At 47.4% G+C, this 24,278-nt stretch overlaps 1 protein-coding gene across 9 annotated transcripts in view; it reads left to right on the forward strand.

The window, feature by feature from the left end:
• Window positions 1-24,278, forward strand: part of KCNQ2 (potassium voltage-gated channel subfamily Q member 2) — a 68,728-nt gene that overhangs the window by 26,831 nt on the left and 17,619 nt on the right. For 3 of the 9 annotated variants that reach the window (XM_066330841.1, XM_066330845.1, XM_066330847.1), the window contains exons 5-11: window positions 706-831; window positions 3,003-3,113; window positions 4,014-4,109; window positions 4,776-4,870; window positions 8,230-8,259; window positions 12,202-12,270; window positions 14,121-14,150. In XM_066330841.1, the coding sequence (XP_066186938.1) occupies window positions 706-831; window positions 3,003-3,113; window positions 4,014-4,109; window positions 4,776-4,870; window positions 8,230-8,259; window positions 12,202-12,270; window positions 14,121-14,150 (557 nt within the window). Of the gene's footprint in view, window positions 1-705; window positions 832-3,002; window positions 3,114-4,013; window positions 4,110-4,775; window positions 4,874-5,164; window positions 5,220-8,229; window positions 8,260-12,201; window positions 12,271-14,120; window positions 14,151-19,734; window positions 19,789-24,278 lie in introns of those variants that run through there. The other 6 variants (XM_066330842.1, XM_066330846.1, XM_066330843.1 and 3 more) reach the window with 3 other exon arrangements.

Below are 24,278 nucleotides of genomic sequence, written 5' to 3' on the forward strand. Positions count from 1 at the left end.
TGTCAAGAAGGGAAGGGAGAGAGAGATTTCAGTCATGGAACCAATCCCCAGTGTAAGGGGATCAGTTTTGGGAGATGTTGTTGCTAATTTTTTGTTTCCTGATGCTGTATTTATGATTTTAACATTTCTCCTACTTCCTTGGCTTTCTTTTTCCCAGAAAGGCATCTCCAGCACTGTGTAAAAATCATAGGAAATTTGTAGGTCTCCTTTGTCCACCATTGCACCAAAATTCCAAAAACTATTCCAAAAACAATCACTCCTGTGAATTCCAAACTAAAATTTCCCTGCAATTGGGGAATAGTCCATCCAGACCCCAAACTCACAGCTCCTCCTCCTTTAGTGGATTGGACCTGCCCTGAGTAGAATCTCCAGAAGTCTGGGGGTTCCTATTTCGGTTTCAACTCCACTTCCCTGTGTGAACAGGAGAAATATCAGAGTTTTTAAAGTCTCAGTTCCAGTTCTTGGAATAAAGGAGCTTTTAACACTCCCTTCTCCATTTACTGTGTGTGTTTGGATGGTTTGGTTTCAGGCCTGCCAGAGCCATGGGCCCATCTCGTCAGGTGCCATCACTGATCTCCAGCCAAAGCCCCAAACCCTAAACAAGTGCAGGGAAAGTTCAGATCCAGCAGCAAGCAAGAAACTCAGCGTTTGGAGATGCACACCAGGACTGCAATTATTCTCTTCTTTCTTTTAATGATCTCGCAGGAGCTGATTACTGCCTGGTATATTGGCTTCCTGTGCCTCATCCTGGCCTCTTTCCTGGTGTACTTGGCCGAGAAGGGAGAAAATGAGCACTTTGATACATACGCAGATGCACTCTGGTGGGGTCTGGTAAGTAATTTCCATAGAGCAGCTGCTGGTTATTAAAATAAAATGTCCATTAACCCTCCATCTTCTATCACTTACGTGAGGTATCGACTTAGAGAGTGCTTAGTTAACATTTTGATTAAATGGCTTCAGGCCGTTCCATTTAGCTCTTTTTCTTACATAAACCTCATAGAAATTGTTAGGGGATCACATTTCTGAATTAGCTGGGGCTGCAGGGGGACAGAGAGCTCTGCTCCCAGTTGTGGGATTGAGCTCTGTTGTGACAGAGGTGGGTCAGACAGAGATCCCGCCCCACCAGGTGCTTTGATCATTGTTTTGACAAGTATTGCTGTCCTTTAATTATTTAAATTGCACTTGGGCGAGGCTCTGTTGAACACACTGGAATAAATTTCATTAAATTAATAGGGCCTAAGTAGCAGAAAGACTCCAGCGGGGCGAGCGTTCCCCGTCACATCTCTGCTGAAAGGGCAATACTTGTGGTTTGCTGTGTGTGTGCATGTGAATTATTGGATTACCCCATTAACAAAGAGAGAATTAATGACGTTCTAATCTTCTTGCATTATTGTTCTTCTGCTCCATCACTAGTTTGGCCTTGATTACAAAGCATGTAATGAAAATCCCCGATCTGATCAAATCCCAATAACAGGCTTGGGGAGGAATCGGCTGATCAAGCAGCTCCTCCATTCCAACAAAGGGAAAGAGGCAGTAAATTGCTTTTCAAGCCCCTTAGTTAGGAGAGAAAAATAAAAACAAAGCCCAGTTTGACATAGCAAGAAAATAAACAATGAGGGAAAAGTGATGGCCCAGATCAGAGCTCAGTCTGGGGAGAACCATGGGCAGATTTATCCCTTCTGCTTCTGAGACTGTTTTGCCACTGAGAAGTTCAGAAAAAAAAATTGAGCTTCATTAAAATAAACAGTTTTTGTCAGAGTCCAGCTCATGGGTCCAATATGGGCAGATGTTGAGAGATGGCATAAATCAAATTTCAGGTTCAGAAGCTCATGCCTTGGTTGATCTGAGTGTATCCAACACTTGTTGTCTATAGAAATTGCAAAAATATTGTAAACCAGCTTTGCAGTGGTTATGGAGAGAGCCTTGCTCCAATTCTGTGTTTCAGCAAGGATTAGCCACATTGATGCATTTTTTAACCACTTGGTCAAAATAGAATCTAATTGATAAGGCTTTTAGTGGGCCCAGTTAAAAGGCACTTTGGGATCCTACTTCCATTTGTGTAAAAGTGATTTTTTATTCTAAATTGAATGCACGTTTCCAATGCCACATCAGGATGGTGTCAGCTCCCATCCCTGGGGCCAGCTCTGTCCATGGAGGCTGTATGACAGGAAAAGCCTTTGGGATCAAAAGTCTCAAAGATGTTTCTAATCTGACCATCTCTCTCTGCCTTGCCCTGCCGGTCCCAGGCTCTTCAGATCCTCTTGGAAGCCTCAGGGAAATAGCCAGTATTTCCCTCTAGTGATGTCCATGGGCTGAAGTGGGAAAAAGTGTCTTTGCCTGCAGTTTGAAATTGAGGGGACTCTGTTTCCAACAAAGCTCTCAGGTCCTTCTCCAAAATACAGACAGCAGCTTCCCAGCTTTCTCTTGGTGCATTGCAATAGCACAAACCCCATCCCTAAATGAGGTGGTGTGAAGGAGCCATAATTCATCCTCTCAGCCCAGCAGACTGGTTTTAGGTAGGGGCGTGGAGACCAGCTGATGGGCACTGCTGGGAAGGTTGGGAATAAACAGCAACAGATCTCTGTGCCATGCAAAAATGCAAATAGCTTTCCTGAGCTGCCGAAAGGGAGTTTGGGGGAACGGTGTTGGTTTGCTTCCCCTGCCGAAGGCACAGCCCCTCCTGGGGGAGGTTCCGAGCTGCCGCCAGCCTCTGCACCAGATGGCAGCTCTCTCTCTGTGACAGCAAAAGGCACCAAAGCACTCCCAATTGGTGTGAAACCCAGCAGGTGAGCAGGGAGGGTGTTAGGGTGTCTCTGCACCCCGTGGAGAGACCACCCTGCTGGTCGCCCAGGTCCCCGAGCTGCACCCTGCCTTGGGCAGCTCAGGGCACGCAGTGACCCGGCTCCTCCTTGTGCCACTCGGCTGTTGGGTGAGTTGTGGCTGGGTTGTTTCAGTTTTAAGGCTGGCTGACCAAGGGCTGGGCACTGATCTCCTCCCTGCAGATCACCCTCACCACCATCGGCTACGGGGACAAGTATCCACAGACCTGGAACGGGCGGCTGCTGGCGGCGACATTCACACTCATCGGCGTGTCCTTCTTTGCCCTTCCTGCCGTAAGTGTGGGGTGCTGAGCTCACCTGGGCCTTGTCCTCAGCCCCTGGAGCTGGGGGCACTCTAACAGCCACAACGTGATGCACTCAGACACCTCCTGACTGTGACGCTCTGTGGCTTGGTTATCAAAAGATGAGGGAGAAAAAGGGAAAGCCTGTTTGAATATCCACAACTTGGGCATCATGTGCCTGAGCAAATGGGATGGGAACTTTCAATTCGGCTCCACACAAATATTTATGGAGGCAATGAAAAGCATTTTTCCCCCCAGAAAGCTATTCCTTGGGGTAATTTAAGATGAAAGAGAGTAGGTTTAAAGAGCATATTAAGAAGAAATCCTTCCCTATGAAGAGTGGTGGGGTTCTGGTACAGCATGCCCAGAGAAGCTGTGGGTGTCCCATCCCTGGAAGTTTCCAAGGACAGGTTGGATGGGACTTGGAGCAACCTGGGATAGTGGAAGGTGTCCCTGCCCATGGCAGGGGGTTGGAATGAGATGAGCTTTAAGGTCCCTTCCAACCCAATGCAGTCTGTTATTCTGCAGTTAAACCATTTCAGCAAATTCCTCCTGTCCCGTTGGCAGTGCATTTCAGTGTGTTGCAGGATCTGGATTCCTATGGGGATAATCTGCCGAATGCCAGAACCATGGGGTTCTTTTATATTTTATTAGTTGGCTGGAGGTAGTTTGGGAAAATTTGCTATTCCAGTGAGTAACAGCAAAGTTTGCTACCCCTTGGAGAGTGTCTGTCACAGTTGCTGGGATGGAGGCTCCTTCCTTCCTCTATCTTTGAACCAAAAAATGAGCCAGGACAAAACCTTGCGGAGGGGAAGCTGGCCAGAGGAAGCAGTTTTTAAGTGGAAGCTTATCTAAATGCCTGCTAGTTACAAATTGTTGTTCTATTCCCCAGGGCATCCTGGGTTCGGGATTTGCTCTGAAGGTGCAAGAGCAGCATCGACAAAAACACTTTGAGAAGAGGCGAAACCCAGCAGCGGGCCTTATCCAGGTGAGGGTCCCATCCAAGGAGCCTTGTGGTTACATCATCCTGGTTTTGGGGAGCCTCTCTGACTTTTAGAAGATGGGGAGGAGACAAATGGAACCGTGTGTGTAAGGTGTGAGACAGCAGCCAGAGACTGGTTTTGTCTGGGAATAAATGCCAGGAAATCAAGCATGGGAAAACAGCATATGTGGTAGGGAATCTAGAGAGAAAAGGGACGGAATTCAGTAAACAGCCAGCTCAGCAAGACAAATGCATTAGGACAATCTGTTTTCACCCTTTTTTTCTCCCCAAAGAGAATATTTATTCTGATATAGAGGTACAGTTGGGAGTATTTTCTTCATGAGAACAGATGTCCGTGCAGAAGGCCGGCCTTGGTGTACATCTTGGAGTTGAAATTAGTAATTTTACTTTCTCCTGCTCCTCTCTCTCCACATTTTTCACTTCTTAATGAGCAGCAACATCCACCCTGACCTCAGTCTGGCAGTGAATGCCTGGGACCCACAGCTTTTATAGCTGGGCTCCCATGTCAGGAATATACCCCAAGTCTGTCCCTCACCAAACCAAGGAGAAGGCACAGTTCCAACACAGTTGGTGTTAGTTGAGGTTTATAAACCCAGGGGTGGTTCTGGCCATGCCTGGGTGCACAGTCTCACTGGGTTTTCTCCTGCACAGGCGGCTTGGAGATTTTATGCCACCAACCTGTCCCGGACAGACCTGCACTCCACCTGGCAGTACTACGAACGCACCGTCACCGTCCCCATGTACAGGTACCTCCTCCTCCAGCTTCCTCCTCCACTACCTTCTTGTGATGCCATTGTCTCCATAGTTATTTTTTGTTATCTGAATATATAATTTTGCTTATTTACTTAATTTTTTGTTGTTGTTGTTGAAAAAGTTGGTATATGCTTTTACTTTTGGAAGGGTTTTTTTGCTTTGTATATTTTCATTGTTTTTCTTTTTGACTTGATTTTAATTTCTGTGTTGCTTTGTGCTTTTTTTTTTTTTTCTTTTTCTTCCCATGTCTTTGTGTTTGTACATGCTCTTCTTTTCACCTTTATTTCTCCACGCCTGCTGGTAGTTGCATTGTGTTGTGACAGTTGCCGTGCCCAGGTGTGAAGACCTCCCTCCAAGCTGCCCTGGATCATAGGTAAACAGCACCCTCACCCTACCTGCAGCTCCTCGTGCCCTTTTAGGGTCTCCTTGCTGGTCCAACTGGTCTCTAATGGTCCTTCTGCCTTTCAGCAAACTTCTCCCCCACCCTTGAGCAGCCTGGCACTCTCCCAGGTGCATTTTCCCTGGGTCCTCCTTTCCTTTCTTTTCCTTTTTTATCTCTAAGAGGAGGAAAACTAACTCGGGATTCAGGGAGCGTTTTCCCATTTGTTGTATCTCATTTATCCATCCCAGGGTGTTGACACAAGCAGGGAATGACGTTGGGACCATGATGGATGAGGCTGCTGAACACCAGAGTGTTTTAGCAGCACCCACCTGCCTTGTAGGGTTTTTACTGCAGGTTTTACCTGCAGTAAAACCAGGCAGGTTTTTAAGGTGAAACCACACAGGTTAGAGCAGTGCTGTGGAGATTCACAGTGTCCTGGGGTTTGGAGCTTCATGGAGCTGGGGACAGAGTCCCCTGCCATGCTTCCCAGCCCTCCAGGACACAGGGCAGCACCATGTTCTTCATGTCCCCTTTGATCCTGGTGGCTTCCTCAGAGGCTAAAATGCACAATATTCTATTAATTTTCACCCCACACCTTCCTGTATCGTGGGCAGGGCCATGTGCTCCTTCCTGGTGTATTTTTAGAGGCTATCCATGACTCTCTGGGTTTGTGGAATGGTTGGATATGTTTGTTAGATATTCCTGTAGCTCTGTGGGGTTTGTTGGGTGTGTTGGGGCTCCCTGTGCCCCATCTCCCCACTCCCACACAGGAATGTGGCCCAGCACTGGGCTGTGACACTGCAGGAATAATCCCTCCCTGTTTTCTGTATTACTGGTGCCTTCTAGCCCTCAGGCAGATAGCCTGGATGTATTTCCTGGGGTAAGCTTTAGCCTGTATTTCAAACACAGCAGCCAGCCTCTTAACCCATCATAAAAACCCGTGGGAAGTCTCATTGTTGTGGTCAGTAAGTTCTCATTGGATTCATTCCCAGTGTGTGTCTGATTGGTTGCTTTTTCCCTAGAAATTTACGAGCTAAGTTGAAGATTGTGTCTAAAAAAACCCAAAACGACAACAAGCCAACAGAACAGAACAAAGCTGTTTTCCAATAACATTAAACCCACCCATTGAAACTCTCCCTCCCAGTACCTGACCTTCTGGCTGTACCTTTGCTGCCTGGGGTCAGCTACTGGAGAGGATGAGGATGGAGCTTGGCCCAAAATCCACTGCAAAATGCAGGCACTCAGGGCTTGTTTTCAGTGGACTTTGCCAGATTTTACTGCTCTTTGAAATACTGAACTTGCCATGCAGCCAGACATGCAGTGACACCCTTTTGATTACCTGCTACACAACCCCCTTGTGAAAACCTCTATTTCCACAGAGCTAATATGCAGGAAGAAATCTGAGCTGAAGATCTCCAGAAAAGGCTAAATAGAAACTCTGGGGAGGAGAAAGAGAAAAAAAGAAATGTAGTTTGGAGAGCCTGCTTATCTTGTGTAAGAAGGCAGGACAGATTTGTAGCAGGGTTGTAGCAGTTTTGCTGGCTGCTGCTGTGGGTGCTGCTCAGCCCCACACAACAGTGTCACCCTGGGCTTCCTTAGGAATGGATTTCTCTGGACTCTCAGCTTCTGCCTTAAATCCCAGCTGTTGTTTGTGCACAGATCAAGTGAACATCACCTGGGCGAGTGAGCCTTGGGTGCACCAATGGATTGCCTTTTTTTCCAGTCCTCAATGAAATTGGTTTTTTTTTCCACCGCCATTTTGAATGCTGTCAAATAAGTTAAGTGGATTTTTTTCTTTTTTTTTTTCTTTTTTTTTTAAAAAAAGGGAGTAACTGTATGTCCTGGCTGCAGCTTGCATCACTCACACTGACCATCTCTCCTTGCCTCCCCACTTCCCCAAGCCAGCTGGCAGGCACTGGCAGCCCTGTGCTGCTGCTGGTGCTGCTGCAGGCATAGCAGCACATCAAGCCCAGCAGCCCCTTAAGGCCATGGCTGCTGACATGTGGCTGCAATGCACAGTGTGGTTTGGAAGTGGGCTGGAGGAACTCAAAATCCCTCTCTCTGGTGCCCAGGGATGATCTGCAGTCACCACTACCTCAGCATCCTTTCTGCTCAACACTGAGCTGCTTATTCTTCATAGCAGGAGCCTGTGCCTTTAGCTCATCTCTCTTCCCAAGGCATCTCTGGAAAGGCTTGGCTGCTTGATATGAGAAAATTGTTACACATGCCTTGGAGGAGCTCACATGGCTCCAGAGCATCACTCCAATCACTGCAGTAGAGCTACTCTGATTTGTTTGGGGGAAAATGTGGTGGCCTCCGAGAGAACCCCAGATTTCATCTTTAAATCCAGAATGCGGCAGAACCAAATTCTGAAATATGCACAATGCTTCTGTGTGTGCAGGTGTGGTTTGGGTTGTGATGCAAGAGTTGGCTTGGTGCACCCAGATATCATAAATAACCTGTTCTGCATCAGCCACTGGATTTATTGGAAAAAAAATCTGCTCTTATTGTCACTCATGAGAGCAGGGCCTTGATCTGAAATACTATCATATATTGGCCTTCACTAAGAAAATCAAACCCATGGGCACGTCCTGCCCATTCAGCAGCCCAGCCCAGGGAATCCCTGACTGGTGGGGTTGAGGATGTCCCATGGAAGGTCTCTGGGAGGCCCCCACACTTTCCCTGCCCCATGGTGCCCATTTGCTCTCAGAGCAAGGTGCCAGCTGCCTGTCCCCGAGGGTGACACGGGTGTGCTGTGGCTCCTGAGCCAGCCACAGCAGGAGCCAGCTCAGTCCACGCTCCTGTGCTCACCTGTGAGCCTGCCCACAGCATCTGCTCCCGGGGACACACTTCGTTCATATGCTAATTTTCTTTATTCTGTTTCTTTCCCCCTCTCCTCCACCCCAACTTCCCCCCCTGTTTTTCTTTCTCTTACCCCTTTGGTTTTCTTTGGTGAAAACACTTGAAAAGCACGCAAACGCAAACGTATGGTGCCTCCAGGTATGAAGTGCATGTGACTCTGAAAGTGTGTGTCATGTCACTCCTTGTTCTCCATTTGGGACTGTAACATACAAAGCCTTGAATTAAAAACAAAATGAAACAAAACCAAAACCAAAACAAAAAGACAGAAACCTTTGAAGATGAGTTTTTCCCAAGGAATGAGTGAAAGCCCAAAGCAGACGTGCCCTCCTGCTGCTACAGACCAACCCTCTGCACCTCCATTTACATTTTAGCTGTTGGTACACACAAGTGTTGGGAAATGGCCAAAATGATGATGTGAGGGAGGAGAATGGGAGCGTGCTTGATAAGCTTGCTTTGTTAAGGATGATTTCTTTATGGTCTTTCCAACCTCCCCCAGTCCATGCAACAAGAAAACATCCCCATGCATCTTCCACTTTCCTCTGCCCTCACTCCCCTGTGTTCCCTCTCTCCAGCCCTCTTTTCCCATCCTTCATTGTGTCATTTTTCTGGCTCTGAGCTGCAGGAGTTGTGCCCACCTGGTAATGCTGGTTATGAGTTTGCTGGTGTGGTGGCACCGCAGGGCACATCAGTGGTAGCACAGATTAAAACCTCCAGAGCAGCTGTGCCTGCTTTTGAGGGTAAAACCTGGAGAAGAGGAAGATCTGGGTAGCTAAACTGATATGATCATTCATTTCTTCCAGTAAACCAATCTGATTTTTTTGTGAAAGAATACTTCATCTCAGCAGGACTTTTCCATTTTAGTTTTTAGTTCCAAGACCCATCTAGAGCTAAGCAGTTATTAGCTACAGTTATTCAATCTGGGACTTAACCTTTTGGGATAAATCCAAATGCAAAGTCCTGGATGTGGTTGTGTAAGATTTATGATAAATAATATTATCTCAGGTTCTGCAGAAGGGAGTAGATTTGCAAATCACAGGCGTATTTTATATGAGATGGGTATCTGAAGGTGTAGTCAAGTTAATATTTTAAGATGGGAAATAAATTACTTACATTTCAAGATTGCAGGCCAAGCTCTGTTCTTAGAGCAGTTTAAATCCTCACTAGATGCAGTAATGCCACTAGAGCTGATGTGATTTAGTGTCTGATTTCGAAACTTGGTTCCAGTTTTCACAGATGCAAGTTTTACAGCCTTAGTAAATCACACTTACTGCTCTGTGTGCTTAATTTATAACAAATTGCATCAATGAACTGCAAGTTTAATATTAAGAATATATTTTCCTGTTGTGCTGAACAACAGCCTGTTTTGAGACTCAGACATTTTTCTACTACTGGGAGAGGAATAAGAATGTGCTGCTTCCATTCCATTTATTATAATGAAGTATTTTATAAGCACCATAAATGTTCTCAGTCATGAAAGATAGCTTCAGTTGGAGACATAAAGTCATGGTTAAGGCAAAAATTGCCTCCTTATAGGAACTCCAGCACTGCATGGAGGCTCATTTAGGTTCCCATCCCATTCCAGCACCCATCCCCTTGTCACTATCTCCTTAATTGTTCATCCTGGGACTGTTCAAAAAAATCATCGTGGCGTCCGTGTGCGTGTCGTGGTGTGTCTGCACAGCTCCCACTGTGTCGTGTGCTGCTGCCCTCCTCGTGTTGTGGGGTTCTGGTGGTGTCCTGGCCCGAGGCATGACCTCCCTCCTGTCCCCCAATGCTTGAAAAGTTCTCTGTGCGCCCAGGAACAGCGGATCCGCCTTTCCCTGTGGATATGGGAGCCAGCACCTGGAGTTAGCGTGGCCTTTCTCTGTGCTGTACTGGGAGGGGTGGTGGAGGCAGCTGGGGGGGACCTGCAGCAGCTCAGAAGTGTTGCTGTGGTGGGTGGCATGAGCTGTGTGTGTGTCCCGTGGTGTGCAGATCCCTCAGCCAGCTCCCCCTTAACCGGAACGCGCTTCCCTCGCTAACCAGTGACACACGGACCAGGAGGAGAGAGAGAAAATGTGAGGAGCCCCAGACAGAGGTTCCTTCTGCACCTGGCACAGTGGCATTTGTGTCCCCTGAGCACACACCAGGGCAGGGTGCCATGCATCCAGCATTCCACAGCAAAGCTCAGTTCAAGAGCTGTGCAGAGTTCTGCCTTTTTGTTGTTGTTGTTTTTTAAGGTTCTGGAGAAATGGTGTGGTGCAGTAGCTGCTCCCCAAGCTGCTCTTGCAGTGATAGGTTAGGCTGAGCACTTAGTTGGGATGAAATTTCAGGTCAAGTATATGTGTAAGTTTTCACCTGTTTTTAATAATAATTATTTCAGTAAAATACTGGTGATTTCCACCTCATGTGTACCAGGCCCATGAAGCAGCCACAGAAATGGTGAATCTCTGTGTTTGTTGTGTGTCTGTACTTCCTCATGGAAGCATCTATGGTGGCCCAAGAGGTGGCCACCTTCAGCACACTGCACACCATGGGCTGATGCAAAAGAAATAATTCCTTTTGGAATCCTGACTCCTTCAGTCTTTTTGAGCTAATGAGCTCCTCAGCTGAGACTAGCACCAGTGAAAGCCTGGGATTTGCAACCTCAGCTGGAGAAAGTGGGGCAATTTTCCTCTATTGTGCTGGGTATGGACCTCCCTGAGGAGTTAATTCACCAGAGAAGAGCTGTGCACCCTTCATTACCTGCTGAGTACACCCTGTGCTGGATTTTATGCACCACCTCTCCCAACCTGGAATGCACCTCCAAACCCCACGGTGTGTTTGAAGGGAGGTGACAGCCCAGCACTCATGCACAGCTCCACTGCATCAAGGTCAGCTCCTTCCTGATGTCTGGAATGAAGAGGATCATTAATTCAGCAGATCAGGATGTGCTTTTCTCTGGATGGAAGCGACTGGGGAGCCGAGCCAAAATTTTTTCAGGCCTATTTTTACTCTTTTCTCCATACTTAGAATTGGAAAATTTTCTGATTGCCTCAGTCTTGTGAACACAAAATCTCTGCTGAACCACTGTGGTTTTGAGGATCTGCAGAGAAGAGGCTCTTCCAGTTGAGTTGGGTTTTTTTTTTTTTTGTTAAAGTGTGAAACTATTGGTCTCATCATGGCTGAAAAAATGTGGGCATGAATACCTCTCCCTTTATTTTATTAGAAGCCTCATTTCTTAGTCTCCCCCTCACACCTCCAGCCTGTGTTTCTCTTGGTTGAAAACCTGGCTGGGAATATCAATACTAAATATTTATGGAACAAGCCCTGGTCTCCCAAGGTCTCAGGGAAGAACCCAAAAAATGGATGTGGAGCTAATTCCATGGCTTTTAGGCACAAAATCAGGGTAGGCCACAGGATGTTTGTTCACTGGATTTTTATTTTTACCAGGATTCCCATTGTCAATTTTTTTTTTAATTTTTTTTTTTTTTTTTTTTTTTTTACTGAGAAGGGAAAGAAGCCCTGTGGTTTCTAGAAGGCAGTGACACAAGATTTTGTCTCATTTTGGGGCGAAAATCTGACGTGGAGAGTAGGGAACTGGTTAAACTTCTGGAGCATACTGCTGTTTCTCCTGGGATGCTCCCAACCCCAGTCCTTGTTTTCTCTGCTCCACAAGCTGCTCCTTCCCATGCCTTCCCACACCTTCCCACATGCCCAAGAGCAGCAGGGTTGAGTTTTGCTATTTTCCCCCAAAGCTGGAGTTTCTCTCCATTTAGCAGTGCCAACCTGCCAGAATACCGCTCTGACAAAACACCACCTGGCTGCCCAGGACACCTGGCAGCTGCTTGGTTTTGGAGAGGTTCAAAATCCAGTGGTGCAGACAAGTTTCTCTCTCTCTCTTGCTGTCACTTTCTCTCTCTTACCCCACTGCTCTGCCTTAGGACACTGTTGGAAGTAGCCAAACCCCTCTCCATCCTTCCTGAGCTGTCCCCCAGCTGCAGTTGGTGGCACGAAGCTGGTTCTGGTTGAAAGGATGGGGCAGCAGGGGAAGTTGCCGAGACAGGAGGCTCTGGGATCAGCTCTGTCTGGGTATTAATGCTCTTTGTTTTCTCCTTCTAGACTCATCCCTCCTCTGAACCAGCTGGAGCTCCTGAGGAACCTGAAGAGCAAGTCGGGACTGACATTCAGGTTAGCAGCAGAGTTAAGAGAGTTTGGAACGCACACACTTTGCAATATTTTTTCCCTTTTTTCCTTTTTCCTTTCTTCCTTTCTGCCTTTTGCATATGGACATCCTGGAAGATGAAAGAGGTTTGACAGCTGGTCCCTCATGTGTCACTCAGTGACCTCCTCCCTGCCCCTCTCCCGTGCTCTACATGAATTCCTTCAGCCTAACTTGGCTCTGGAGCAATGTCACAGTGCTCGACTGACAACTCAAAGTCATAGTCTCAAAGGGGCTGGTGGAGGTAGTGATCCCAGTTTTCCTCTGACCTTTCTGCTCCTCACCACACTCCGAGGACACTCAGGCCCATGATGTGTTAATTCATTCTCTGTTCCCTCCAGTGACAGCAGGCAGGGTTGCAGCAGTGAGACAATTTTGCTAAATTGGCTGTGGCAAGGTTTACATGAATCCCCCAGAAGGGTGGGAGTCCTGCACCTTCACCCTCTGCTTGGGAGGGATAATTCTTGGGGGTTTTGAGCAGTCAAGGCTGCCCCTGTTGGTGAATGGGGAGGTGCAGACCCTGGGAGGGATGGAGAGGTGCCAGTGGGCATCGACACCAGCTGGGAGATGTGGGATGGGGCCTGCCCTGAGCTGTGTGCCTCCATAAAGAATACACCCCTGGGTCAGCTTGAAAATTTTAAAATGTGAGTATTTGAGCTAGTGACTGAGGCTGGGCTTCCAAGCTTTTTCTGAGCAAGAAGCAGAGGGTGGAAAATAAATTTTTATTAATGTCTCCAGGCTGCTGCCTTTAGCTGAGGGAGGGGTCGGGCTCTGTGCAGGTCTCAGTGGTCACTGCTGAGCAGTGGCAGAGCCAGGGCTGGTGCAGCATCACACTCAGAGGGCACCAGTGTGAGGGCAGGCAGAGCTGTATCTGCTGAGAAACACAGTCTGCTCCCTCTCTGGGGGGCTGCAGGGGCAGGGCTGCTCCAGGCCCCCACTAAACACCACTCCCCAGTGTAGGAGTTGTGAATCACAGCAGCTGAAGGCAGAGCAGCTTTTCCTCATTGCTGGAGGGAAATATCACCACAATGCCTGCTCAGGGAGAAGGTGTGGGGTATTTTTCAGTGTGGCCTTAGCATGGCTTGCAGTGTCCTGGTCCTGGCTGCCCTTTTGTAGGCATTCAACTCACTTTGTCCTCAATGTGTTTTTCAGGGCAGTTTCGGATCTCAATACAAAACTGCAAACATAGACTGTGGTGTCCCACTCCCTCCACGTCGCCTTTGCCAACTACTTTGGTAAAGTAGCTGCCAAAGGCTCTGGAGGCATAAACCCCAGCTGAGGTGTCAGGATCCCAGGGCAGGAGTCCCTGCTCCTTCCCACCCATGTCCAACCCCAGCACCTGGTGTGAATCCATGCATTCAGAGATCTGACATGAGCTCTGTCCCGATGGCCAGGGAGGAAAAATGAATGCACTGAGGTCATGGGAACCATCCAAACCTTTCCCCATGTGCAGAAACATGAGGCCAGTGCATTTCCAAAGGAAGGGGGCCGCTCTCTGAGCCCACAGAAGTCCTCCTGTGCTCACACAAATCACACGACCCTCAGGTGTCTCAGTGGTGCAGAGCCACAAGGATGGGTTGGGGTGAAATCTACAACCCTGTGCGTTGTATGTGTCTTCTCTGAGGTTGTGTGAGTCTCCAGTGATCTTCTGTCCGGGCCAGAAACTCCAGGAATTAAGTGCTCCTTTCCCTTTCTTCTGTCCACAACTTCCACTTAGTTGTATTGTTTGGTATTGTCGTTTCGTTATGTTTTAACAGTGAAGCAGCAACATCTTTTGCCACCTGACACCATGCTAATGTACTATTGCTTCTGTTTAAAGGAAAGAGCAGCAGCCTGAACCATCGCCAAGGTCTGTATCACTGCCAACACGCCATGCCCATGCATTCCCTGTAGATTTCTATGTGTGTGCGTGTGTGTACCATGTCGTGGCACCATCGAGGGAAGCATTCCTAGGTATTACCGTGCTTTTCCTGTGCTGTGCAGTCCGATGTATCTACGTGTATGCTGGACCTTAAATCATACATACCTTCCTTCCAGTCCGCCTCGGGCTGGAGCTGCAGGGTAGCGAGGCTGGGGGGAGGTTGCAGAGAGTGGTGGCAGCACAGGCAGAGCTGGCAGACACTCACGGGGGTGACAGCAGGGCTTTGGGTTACGCTGCTTTATTTTATTTTGTTGCTGGGGTCGTAGCTGAGTCACTCGGTATAACGCAGGCTCAATGCGTGCCCAGGGGCAGGTGACACTCTGCCCGTGTCTCTGTCACCCGTGCTGGGCAGAAGTGACACTCTGCCCGTGTCTCTGTCACCTGTGCTGGGCAGAGGTGACGTGGGGAACATGAAGCCATCGCCCCATCACCGCATCAGCAACTTCTCCTGAGCTGCTCTGGCTGCGGGGCACGGCGTGGACCTGCTGCTCCGTGGACACAGGAGGGCTCTCTGGCACGGCACGAGGTGGCATGGCAGAGACACCCTTTGTCCACCCCTCTCCCTGGGGAGGAGGCACATTCCCTGCTCCATCTTCCCTCCACGCCTCCAGCCCACGGTGCAGAGCGTGCTCTGGATCGTGGCGAGCACCTTCCAAGGGCAGCCCTAAATCTCACTGGTGGTAGAGCTTTTCTCCCTTCACAACTCCCAGGGAAAGCAGCAGGGCTGGTTTTTGGGATGCTTCTAGGACACTCTTCATCCACTTAGAAATATTTAATTCTGGGATTCTTTTTTTGTCCTATATTTTCCAGTTATTTTAAAGAACAGTTCTGGAACTGAATCACTGGTTTGTTTTTTTTTTTTTTCTTGGCTGATGAGACACAAACTCACTGGTGATCAGTGGAGATCATCTGCTTGGCTTTCAGATATTCCATCTCATTCCTCAAAGCAAGCCTAAATTTTGTAAACAACGAATACATTTCTCAGAAGTACAGCTAGAGCCTGGCATTCTGCAGATGTACCTCTCTGCCATGCCTCTTAGCTTATAAGAGGCCAGAAGCTGATATTTCCTTGGCATAAAAGCCAACCAAAGATATCTGGGTAGATATACTGCTGACTAAAGGGTGGAAAATTTTGTCTTTCCTTCCTTTCTTCTCCCTCTCCCCTCCTTTTTTTTCCTGTCATTCATTTGAGCTTTACTTTGCAAGCAGAACCTTTGTAGCACTCCATCTATTTTCCTGCCAAAAAACCCAAATCTCCAAGATCATGTTTCTACTACCCAGATTTTTTTTTTTTTTTTCTTGAGGTCTTACGTGTAGCTCGAGTGAAGGCAGCCTCCATCCAGCATTATTGAAGCAGGGAGTGTTATTTGGGGACGGCTCTCTGGGAGCAGACCAAGGCTGAAATCTTGGCTGAAATCTGCCTGTGGCATTAGGAGGGTCAGAATTTCATCCCAGGGTCTGGCTGCTCCACTGCCCTGCCTCAGCCAGCAATAAACTTTGGATGCATCGAAGGGTAAATCCACATTCTTACAGTGCAGTGAGAAAAAAATCCCTGTTCAGCCCCATCAGCTCCATAGCCAAGGAAATTTGATGTCTGACAGTCCCTTACAGGTTACACCAGCCATCATCCCTGCAATCTAATGAGACTAAATAATCTTATTTCTGAGTCACTAGCCTTATTTCTAGTTTTTGAATCTTGGTCCTGTCTTGCAGGGTTCATTGTTATTGACTTGAAACCTGAAGTTGAGTACAATATTTCTTTGTAGAAGTTGCAGGTTTTTCCCTGATCACTTTTTTACTTTCTCAACCTTATGTCACAGAAGGAAGTAAAAATAGTCTTTCCCTTTCTTTTTTCAGAGTATTTTTTACTATTTATAGGTCCTTCATCAGAGTAATTTCCACGTGCTGTTTCCTGCTCCTGTGGTGCATCTGTCTCTTGTGACACTGATGGGTCTTGTTGCAAAACCCCAGCCCAAGGAGGGTTCAAGCTGAGGGTCTGCAGCTGCTGTGCAGAGCTTTAGAGTTTATTCCACATCGTTCAGTTCTGCTGCCATGGCAGCACCAAAGCTCCTTCCTTCTGTTCTCTTAGGACAATACCAATTCTATCTCTTCCCACGTCCTTTTCCTTCCATCTGATAATGCCTCAGACCTCAGGAAGGAATTTTACATTTGGGGGGAAGGGGCCCAAATTGCCTATTTTCCCCAATAAAATTTTCTGGGTCTTTTACATTCACATCCCAAATCTTCCACCCACTCGAATTTCCAGCAGCCTCCCGGTGATGCTCAGTGTGTCATCCTGCCCTTAGCAAAGAGAACTCATCCTGTTTCTCTGCCCACCTGACAGTTAATCACCCACTTGCTGGTGATGTTTCACTCAGGAAGCTCCTGGGGATGAAGTGTCTCTCTTAGCAGACCCCAGCTCCACACTTTTACTGCTTCAGCTGGGAAAGGATTTTCCACTTTGCATTTCCATCGCTGTAAGGAAAGAGTCTTAACACCTGGAGGTAGCTGGATCTTCCTCCTGTTTTAGTGGTGTGTAGGGAGTGGCTGATTTCCTATATCCTTCTTTCCATAACTGATACACCACAAACCCCCTGCAGCAAATGGAACAGAAAGAGCTTTTTCACCTGATTATATTTCAATCTAGAGAAGAGATGCTGGCATGGCACATGGGATTATGCTATGCAGGATATCATTGTCTTGTGAGGTCAGGGAGCATCCCAAGCATTCTGCCAGTGCACAGGGTGGCTGTTGGGGTCCTGCCCTCTGACCCCAATGCTGCTGTGGCCGTGCTGATTTCTGCCCACACAGCACTGGGAGAGCTGCTGCCTGGGCTAGGAGGACGTGAGGAGTTGATGGGATCAGTGTGGCAGAGGCTTGGGGTCACCTGGAATTTCTCTTGGGTGGCTTTTGATTTAGTCTTGGTGCAAAATGGGACAGCTGAACTGAGAGACAGGTTACATCCTTTCTCTATGGTTTCTGCTTTGTTTTTCCACCACGAGCTTGTCTGCATCTACATCCGAGTGCTGGGAATGCTCTGTGCTGGGGGCCAGGAGCTCACCTCCCCCAGAGGTGGAGCCTAGGCTGTGATGAGCAGAAGAGATGCTGACCTTTTTCTACATGCTTTGCACCCCTTTCCCCCTTTTTATTTTCCTCCTGTTAAAAAACAAATGCTTTCAGAGCCTCCTGTTGCCCATCACTTGGGGTGTTGTGTCCACCCTGCCCCAGCCATTCACTTTCCCTGCCCCTCCCCAGGCTGGCTGTGCTGCCGGGGCCCTGGCACCCATCCTAATTTCTGGGACCATACTGCTGCCCTGCAGGGTCCAAATACAAATCCACTCTCCCTCATATCCCCAGGGAAGGGAGCCTGCCCCGTGCTAGGGCTTTTCTCACCCCTCCTGCTGCAGAAAGGCAGCAGATCAGAATGGTAATGGGGGGTGATTACTCTTCCGTTAATCAGGCTGAAAATTAGCTGTGGCATCTCGTTTCTGTTTGTTTTGCTTTGATTGTAATGTCCAAAAGACAGACACATGGTTCGACAGGGCTATGGAGGCTCCTGTGTGAAATGTGGGCTTCAGATGCTCTTGAACAGATGGCTTGAGAAACATCTGAAGGCATCCACGACCACATTTCTTGCTCTTGCATTTTCCAAAGTACAATTGGGTGAAAAGCTAAAAATTAATGAACCAAATGATCGCAGTAATACATTAATATCAGAGAAAAAGAAACGGAAGGATTCCAGGGAAGCGGGAAGCTAAAACTCAGATTACTTTGTCCAGCATGAGTTCAGTGCTGTAGGTAATGAGAGGAACCTCTTTGGAAGGTTGTTCTCAGCTGTGGTTTGTCCTCGACCCCAGTGAGCTCAGCAGGACCTTGGCCGTGTTCTGGGTGAATGCTGGGCTGGGTCCCTTGTACTGTGTGTGTATATCTGTGTGTATTCTCTCTCTCAGTGTGTGTATATGTCTGTCTGAGATACACACAACCCCAAGATCTCTCTCCAGGGGTGTGATTAAGGCTTCTGTACGCACTGGAGGATGCCTTTGGTTGACTCAGTGGGCCCCTGCTCATCCAGCCAAGGATGTCCGAGGTGTCCCAAACCTCTACTGCCCATGGAAACCAGGGTCAATCATGGGAACCCCATGGGCCACATGAGCCTGGGCTGGTGTTTGGCCTTCTAACCAATTTAACTGGTGTCAGAGACTCATGCTGGGACTGACAGTAATCTGGAAATAATCAGTTGCCTTTAGGGGAGCGGATTATTTGCACAGAAGGAACTGCATCATTCTGGAGGGACTGCAGTGGAGACTGAGAGGAGAGGAACCCACGTGTCTCCCTGAGGCTCTGCATGCTCAATATCCCACTCCCACGCCAGCTCCAGGACAGCCCTGGCAGCACCCCTGACCCCTGGGGCTCCCTGGGGATGCAGGGTCCCATTGTGGACACCTGAGCAGTCCCCAGGATGCCGAGGGTGGAGTTGGCTGAGCTTGCTTGGGATGCTGTGCCCATGAGCTCCTCTGATTACCCAACAAGATTGGGATTTGATGCCCTTCAGCCTTTCCAGTCTGCCCATGAATTTGGCAAGAGCTGCCTGCTGGTGGTTGGTGGCCTGGTGGGGTGATGGGGCCACGTCATTCCCCTTCCACAGGTAGAGGGCTGCTCCATGGCGTGGAGGACCCTGGTGCTGGTGGGGATCTCCTGGCAGGGCAGTGCCTGAGCAGCTGTTTGGGATGGAGCTTTTTTGGATGGGTGGTGCCTCCTCAAAGTCAGCAACTCCCCCGAAGTGGTAGGGCCTGTCTGAAAATCATTACCAAAACCAGATGTGTGAACACAGATGTTCAACTCCCTTCCCATAAGGGACTGCACCACACCCTGTTTTTATCTATTTTTTGATTTTTTTCAATGCCAGGCTTAATATAATGGTATTTCCCATATGAAAAGTGCAAATAATTTGCAGATTAACTAGCTCTCTTTGTGAGTGTTTTTTTTTTTTTTTTTTTTTTTTAAAAAAGAAGACATTTTAACTTTTTGGATTCTATTTGGCAAAACAAGTCGAAGTTTTGGCTTTCCATGGTTTACCCAATTTGAACAATCTTACGAATTTTTTATATGTTTAGAGGAAGAGTGAGTATTTTTTTGTTTCCAATGCAGATGAAAAACCTTCCTTTGGTTTTTCTGCAGTTTAATTGTAGATAAATTTAATCTGCAGTTAATTGTAGATAAACTGATGCCACGAACTCAATGAGCAGAATGCCTAATGTCTATTAATTAAATTTCCTGATCACAGTGAAACAAATTTCAGAAACCCTCTTGGTTTTTGATTTACTTTTTTTTTCTTTTTTTTTTTCTTTTTCTTTTTCTTTTTTTTCTCCTCACTGAACACTCAAAGCAGAAACAATCCTGTCATGAACCCGGCCCTCAAAACACCTGTCTTTTAAACCTAGAGTCAGTAATCAAAAGTTTCCTGTCTGGCATTTGCTTCCAGGTCTAATTTTTACTCTCCCCTCATTTCCAGTAAGAGCAAACCGTGCAGAGAGTCACTATGCGGATGCTGCTCAGGAAACTCTAGGTACCACGGGAAATGCGTCGCACGAAACTAATCAAAAGCTGCACGGCTCATTCTCCCTCTACCCTGCTACCACCCGTTCTGATCACTTCTCTGCTTAATAGAGGTACTAGATGAGTAAAAAAAAAAAAGAAAGAAAAAAAAAAAAAAGGTGGAAGAGCCTCCCCACTGCCCGCCCTGAAATTAGAGCCTTCCCTGGCCGCCGGCTGTGCAGAGCGCATGAAGCAAAGGGATGAGGATGGGGAATTTGGGCTGGGCTAGCCAAGCCAGTGTCTGCTCAGCCAGGGAGGTGGCCAGGAAATTAAATTTACCAAATAATGGAAAATTAAAGAAAAAATAAAAAGAGAAAGAAAAGCGAGCAAAATGGAAAATTTAAATTTATTTTTTTTTAAAGACCCCTTCCTCCCTATCGCTCCACCCCTCCTCAAGGTCCAAGGAATCCTTCCAAATTGATTGCACTGTACAATGTCCAGTTAGTAGCGTGAGAAATACCAGCTTCCTGCCTCTGCTCAGTCACCATTCCTTTGGCTCTCTGACCGTGACAAATTGACCTTTCCTAGCCTGGTGGCCTTTGGAAGCCACAGCTTGCCTATCTAGCACCTCTACTACGCAGCTAGAGAAGGACTAATCTCAGCCCGTCCCACCAGACCTAGGGGACACGGGCTCCCCTGAGCGTTGACATTGGCCTTGTGAATGGTTCTGTTTCCAGACCCCGAGGGGGACAGACAGCTTTAGCTCAGGGCTTTATTACAGGCAGAGTTTGCATCTTTTTCATCCAGCTGACAACTGCGAGGTGTTTTCAGGGACTTCCCAACCAGCATCCCTTAGTGCACCCACGGCCATAGACACAGACACGTAGATCTTACCTTACTTGTGCGTAAATCCTTCCACACCTGCACTGGAAGAGTCTCTGCCCCCACCCCTGCTCCTCAGCAGCAAACATGCACCTTCTTGATCTCCCACTGCCCAGAGTTTGCATGCTGTGAATGCTGGCAGGGGACCCCCGAGCTCCTCGCCCCGCAGCCAGGCAGGTGGACAGCCCAGGAGTGGCAGGGCACTGAGTGATGCCGCATGTTTGTGAACTCGGATTTTTGCATGCTCTTTTTTTGGAGTCCGTTTGAATTCTCAAAATCACCAGTCTCTGTATCCCTCAGAAAGCCAACAAACGACAGCTTTGAAAGTATAAAACTGCAGCTCTAACAGTATATGTATCTCTGATTTTCTTCATTAATTGTTTCAACCTGTATTCTTTTCTTTTCTTGCTATTTTTTGACCTGCTGGCTCTTTTTATTCTGTGTCAGTCTAGAGGGTAGGACTCACGGCTGAGGTTTGCGTGTACCAGGTGCTCAGAAGTAGAGTGGTAAATCCCATCTCTGAATGGGTAACAAAGAGGAATGGGGCATGATTTAGGGTTCATAAAAACCAGTTTATCCATGGTAGGAAATCCTTTACATCTGGATAAATAGCCTGAACCTCTGAGTCAGCCTCCTGCTACATATTTGGTGGTGCTGTGACCTTCCTTGAAGGTTAGCCTTGAAAAATGTGGGTAAATATTGGGGGATCATCAGTTCCACAGGTAGCATTTCAAGACAAATGGCAAAGATTTGGTCAATAGTCTAGCTGAAAAAATGATCCTGACTTCTGTGGTGTTTCCATTTGCCAGGTGAGGTTGTTTTATGTGTGGAGGTGTAGTGTGAGCTGGGACTCCTCCCCAGAGAAAGCCTCCTCTCAGTTGCTTAACACTGAGGTTGTTTTTGGCAGAGATGAAAACGAGCAGTGCTATTTGTAATCTGTCCTCTCATCTGTTCGTGTCTAGTTCTGTTCTCTGGAATATCAGCCACTCTGATCTCAATGTCTTCCTTGCATGTCTTCCTAGGCATGGATTTTACTTGCTAAAGACAGTGTAATTTTTTTGTTTTCTACTGAATTTCTTCCCACTGTGGTCCTCATTTCATCTCCCCCGTCTTGAGTTCTGCAAGGGAAAGGGAGGATGAAACAAAGTGTTACCTCAATGTCTTCTTAATCTGTTGGAGAGTCTGAAAAGGTGGATGACAGACTGTGGTTCTTCCAGTCAAAAAGGAGCCTTGAACTTTGGAATAGCTACAAGAGCATCTTTGTGAGCTGCATCCATCCTGAATGTAGTGTTATACACCCTGTGCTTTAGTAAAACTGTGGGTTAACTGTGAAGGGATGTAAAAATAATTCAGATGTCTTGTTTCTCTGGACCCTTGGGTGTCTGCCAGCAATCCCCACTGCACAAAGTCTTGGGGCAGATGCCAGCACTTTGATGCAGCTCAGGCTGAGTGCTAAAAGCCTTCATCTAGGATGCACATAACGAAATAACAGCACACGGTGAGGCAATCATGGAAAACTCAATGTAGGTAAATTAATAGGAAACTCCTTAGAAGCTGTGGTTTCTTAATGTACTAAACCAATGATCTTTAGTCAATAAATGCAATAACACATTCATTTTAGACAGTAATGTAACTACACCAGGACGGATTATCAGCTCTATCATATTCTGCTTTGTAAGACACTTTCTGGGCACACTCAGGGGTGAGGGCACCTCACGGTGGGAAGACCTGGCACCCAGAGCAGTGAAGAAAAGGTGTTTGCAGAGCCCTTGACTGGCCTGTGGCTCTGGGTGGAGCAGGTTCCTTAAAGGCTGGTGCAGGAATGATTAGCGAGCTCGGAGGTGCAGCCTGGCCACTTTGCTTTGCTCCCAAAATGCAGAACAGCCAAGCTGGCAAACGGAGAGGGGCCGGGAGAGGGGCAGGATGGGGCTGATGTGGTGTCTGACAGCACCCAGCATCAGTTTGGGAGAACAGGGCTGGGAATTAGGAAGAGATGGGTGATTGTAACAGAGTGCTGCAGGACAGCAAAGGTTACAGACACGAGTCTGGTTCCAGTGTCCCTTCACTCATCCGGGGCCCTGTGCTTTTCCATGCCTGTGTGGTGGCTGCAGGGATGGTGCAGCTCCAGCCTTTGCCATCACAGCATCAGTGGCTCCCACCCAAGTCTAGCACAGTGGTTGTGGATGAGGAAAAGGAGAGGGATTACTCACCATGACACGATGGCTGATGTTTCATTTCCCTCACATCCAGGTTTCTCTGCTTCTAGAAACTGCATTCTCTAGGCTGAATTCACCTTTTAGCAGTGTTTTTTTCTGGAATAGCTAGAGGCAAACCAGGCTTGAGCTGGGCCCTCTCTTGGTTTCTGTTTTAGTCACGGCAAATTTTGCATACACAGTTTTATTTTCCTTTCCTTTATGTCTCCAGTAATTGGTTTCTGCCTCTTACTCACACCAGCAAGCAGATTGGAGCCCAGTGACAGTCACAAAGGCCATCATTCACTCCTGGCACCCCTGCCTGGTTTTAATGAGTTGTTCTCATATGCCACGAGCTCAGCACAAACTCTTGATTTAAAAAAAGCCCCTCATTTACCAACAGGAGACAATGTTTTTCTCCTGGCCACAGCTTCTCAGAAGAATGAGCTCTGATTCTGGCTGAGTTTGGATGCAGAGATGGATCTGAGTCTGTGCTAGTCCGACTCATTCTGGCTAGCTGAGAAGAAAATGAAGTAATGGCTCAAGCATAGTTTAAAATCAATGGCAAGACCTTACAACTGATACTTTTTATTGATCTAAAATTACTGCTAATGTAATGAGTCCACTTTTTTTTTTTTTTTAAGTGCTGATTTAATACTATAGAGAACTGGAATGAACCCCAAACCAGAGCATTTCAAACAGGAGTTTAAACCCCTGGCATCCTAAGGAGGCTGATGGCAGCTCATTTTGAAGGTCAATACTTGCACATTTCTCTGCTGAGTGCTGGGCAGTTGGACTTAACCAAAATACAAAGCCCACTAAAGCAGTGAACATCATCCAATTTCTCCAGCATGGACTCTCATTTTTTTGACTGGCAACAGAGAAACATCAGCTCAGTTTCTATCCTTTGTTAAATTCAAGCCAAAACCTGAATATTTATAAATTTTTCCCACAGTCAGCCTGGAAAGGTAATCTTTTTGCTATCAAATCTGTTTTCATAGATGTCACTTGGAGTGGTTATGAGGACTTAGAATTAAATCACACCCTGTGAGGCTGTTGTGGCTTCCCCTAACCTGTGCCTCTGGTTGCAAAGCCACAGTTCCCTTTCCCTTCCTTCCCCTGGCACGAGCAGAGCTCCTGCCCTGTGCTCGTGCCACTGTCATGACTGTGAGTGTCCATCTGTCCCTGCTGTCCCCACCTTCATGTCACCAACACTCCCCACTCAGCTGAGGCTCATTTACCATCCTGGAGTGACATCCAAACACCACCTCTCTCAGACACTCTGCGTCCCTCTGCATGACTTTCTGGTTGAGTGAGAACATGATCTTGGATTAGCTGACAGCATATATCCCTATGTATGTCTGTATTTCTTTGAGATTTTTTTTCCTACTAGCTCCTGCAGACCCCGACAGCATCCTCCTCTGCAGGGATTGTACTTGCATGTGAT

Source organism: Sylvia atricapilla, chromosome 16 (genome assembly GCF_009819655.1).
Source record: "Sylvia atricapilla isolate bSylAtr1 chromosome 16, bSylAtr1.pri, whole genome shotgun sequence".
In the NCBI taxonomy this organism is placed as follows: Eukaryota; Metazoa; Chordata; class Aves; order Passeriformes; family Sylviidae; genus Sylvia; species Sylvia atricapilla.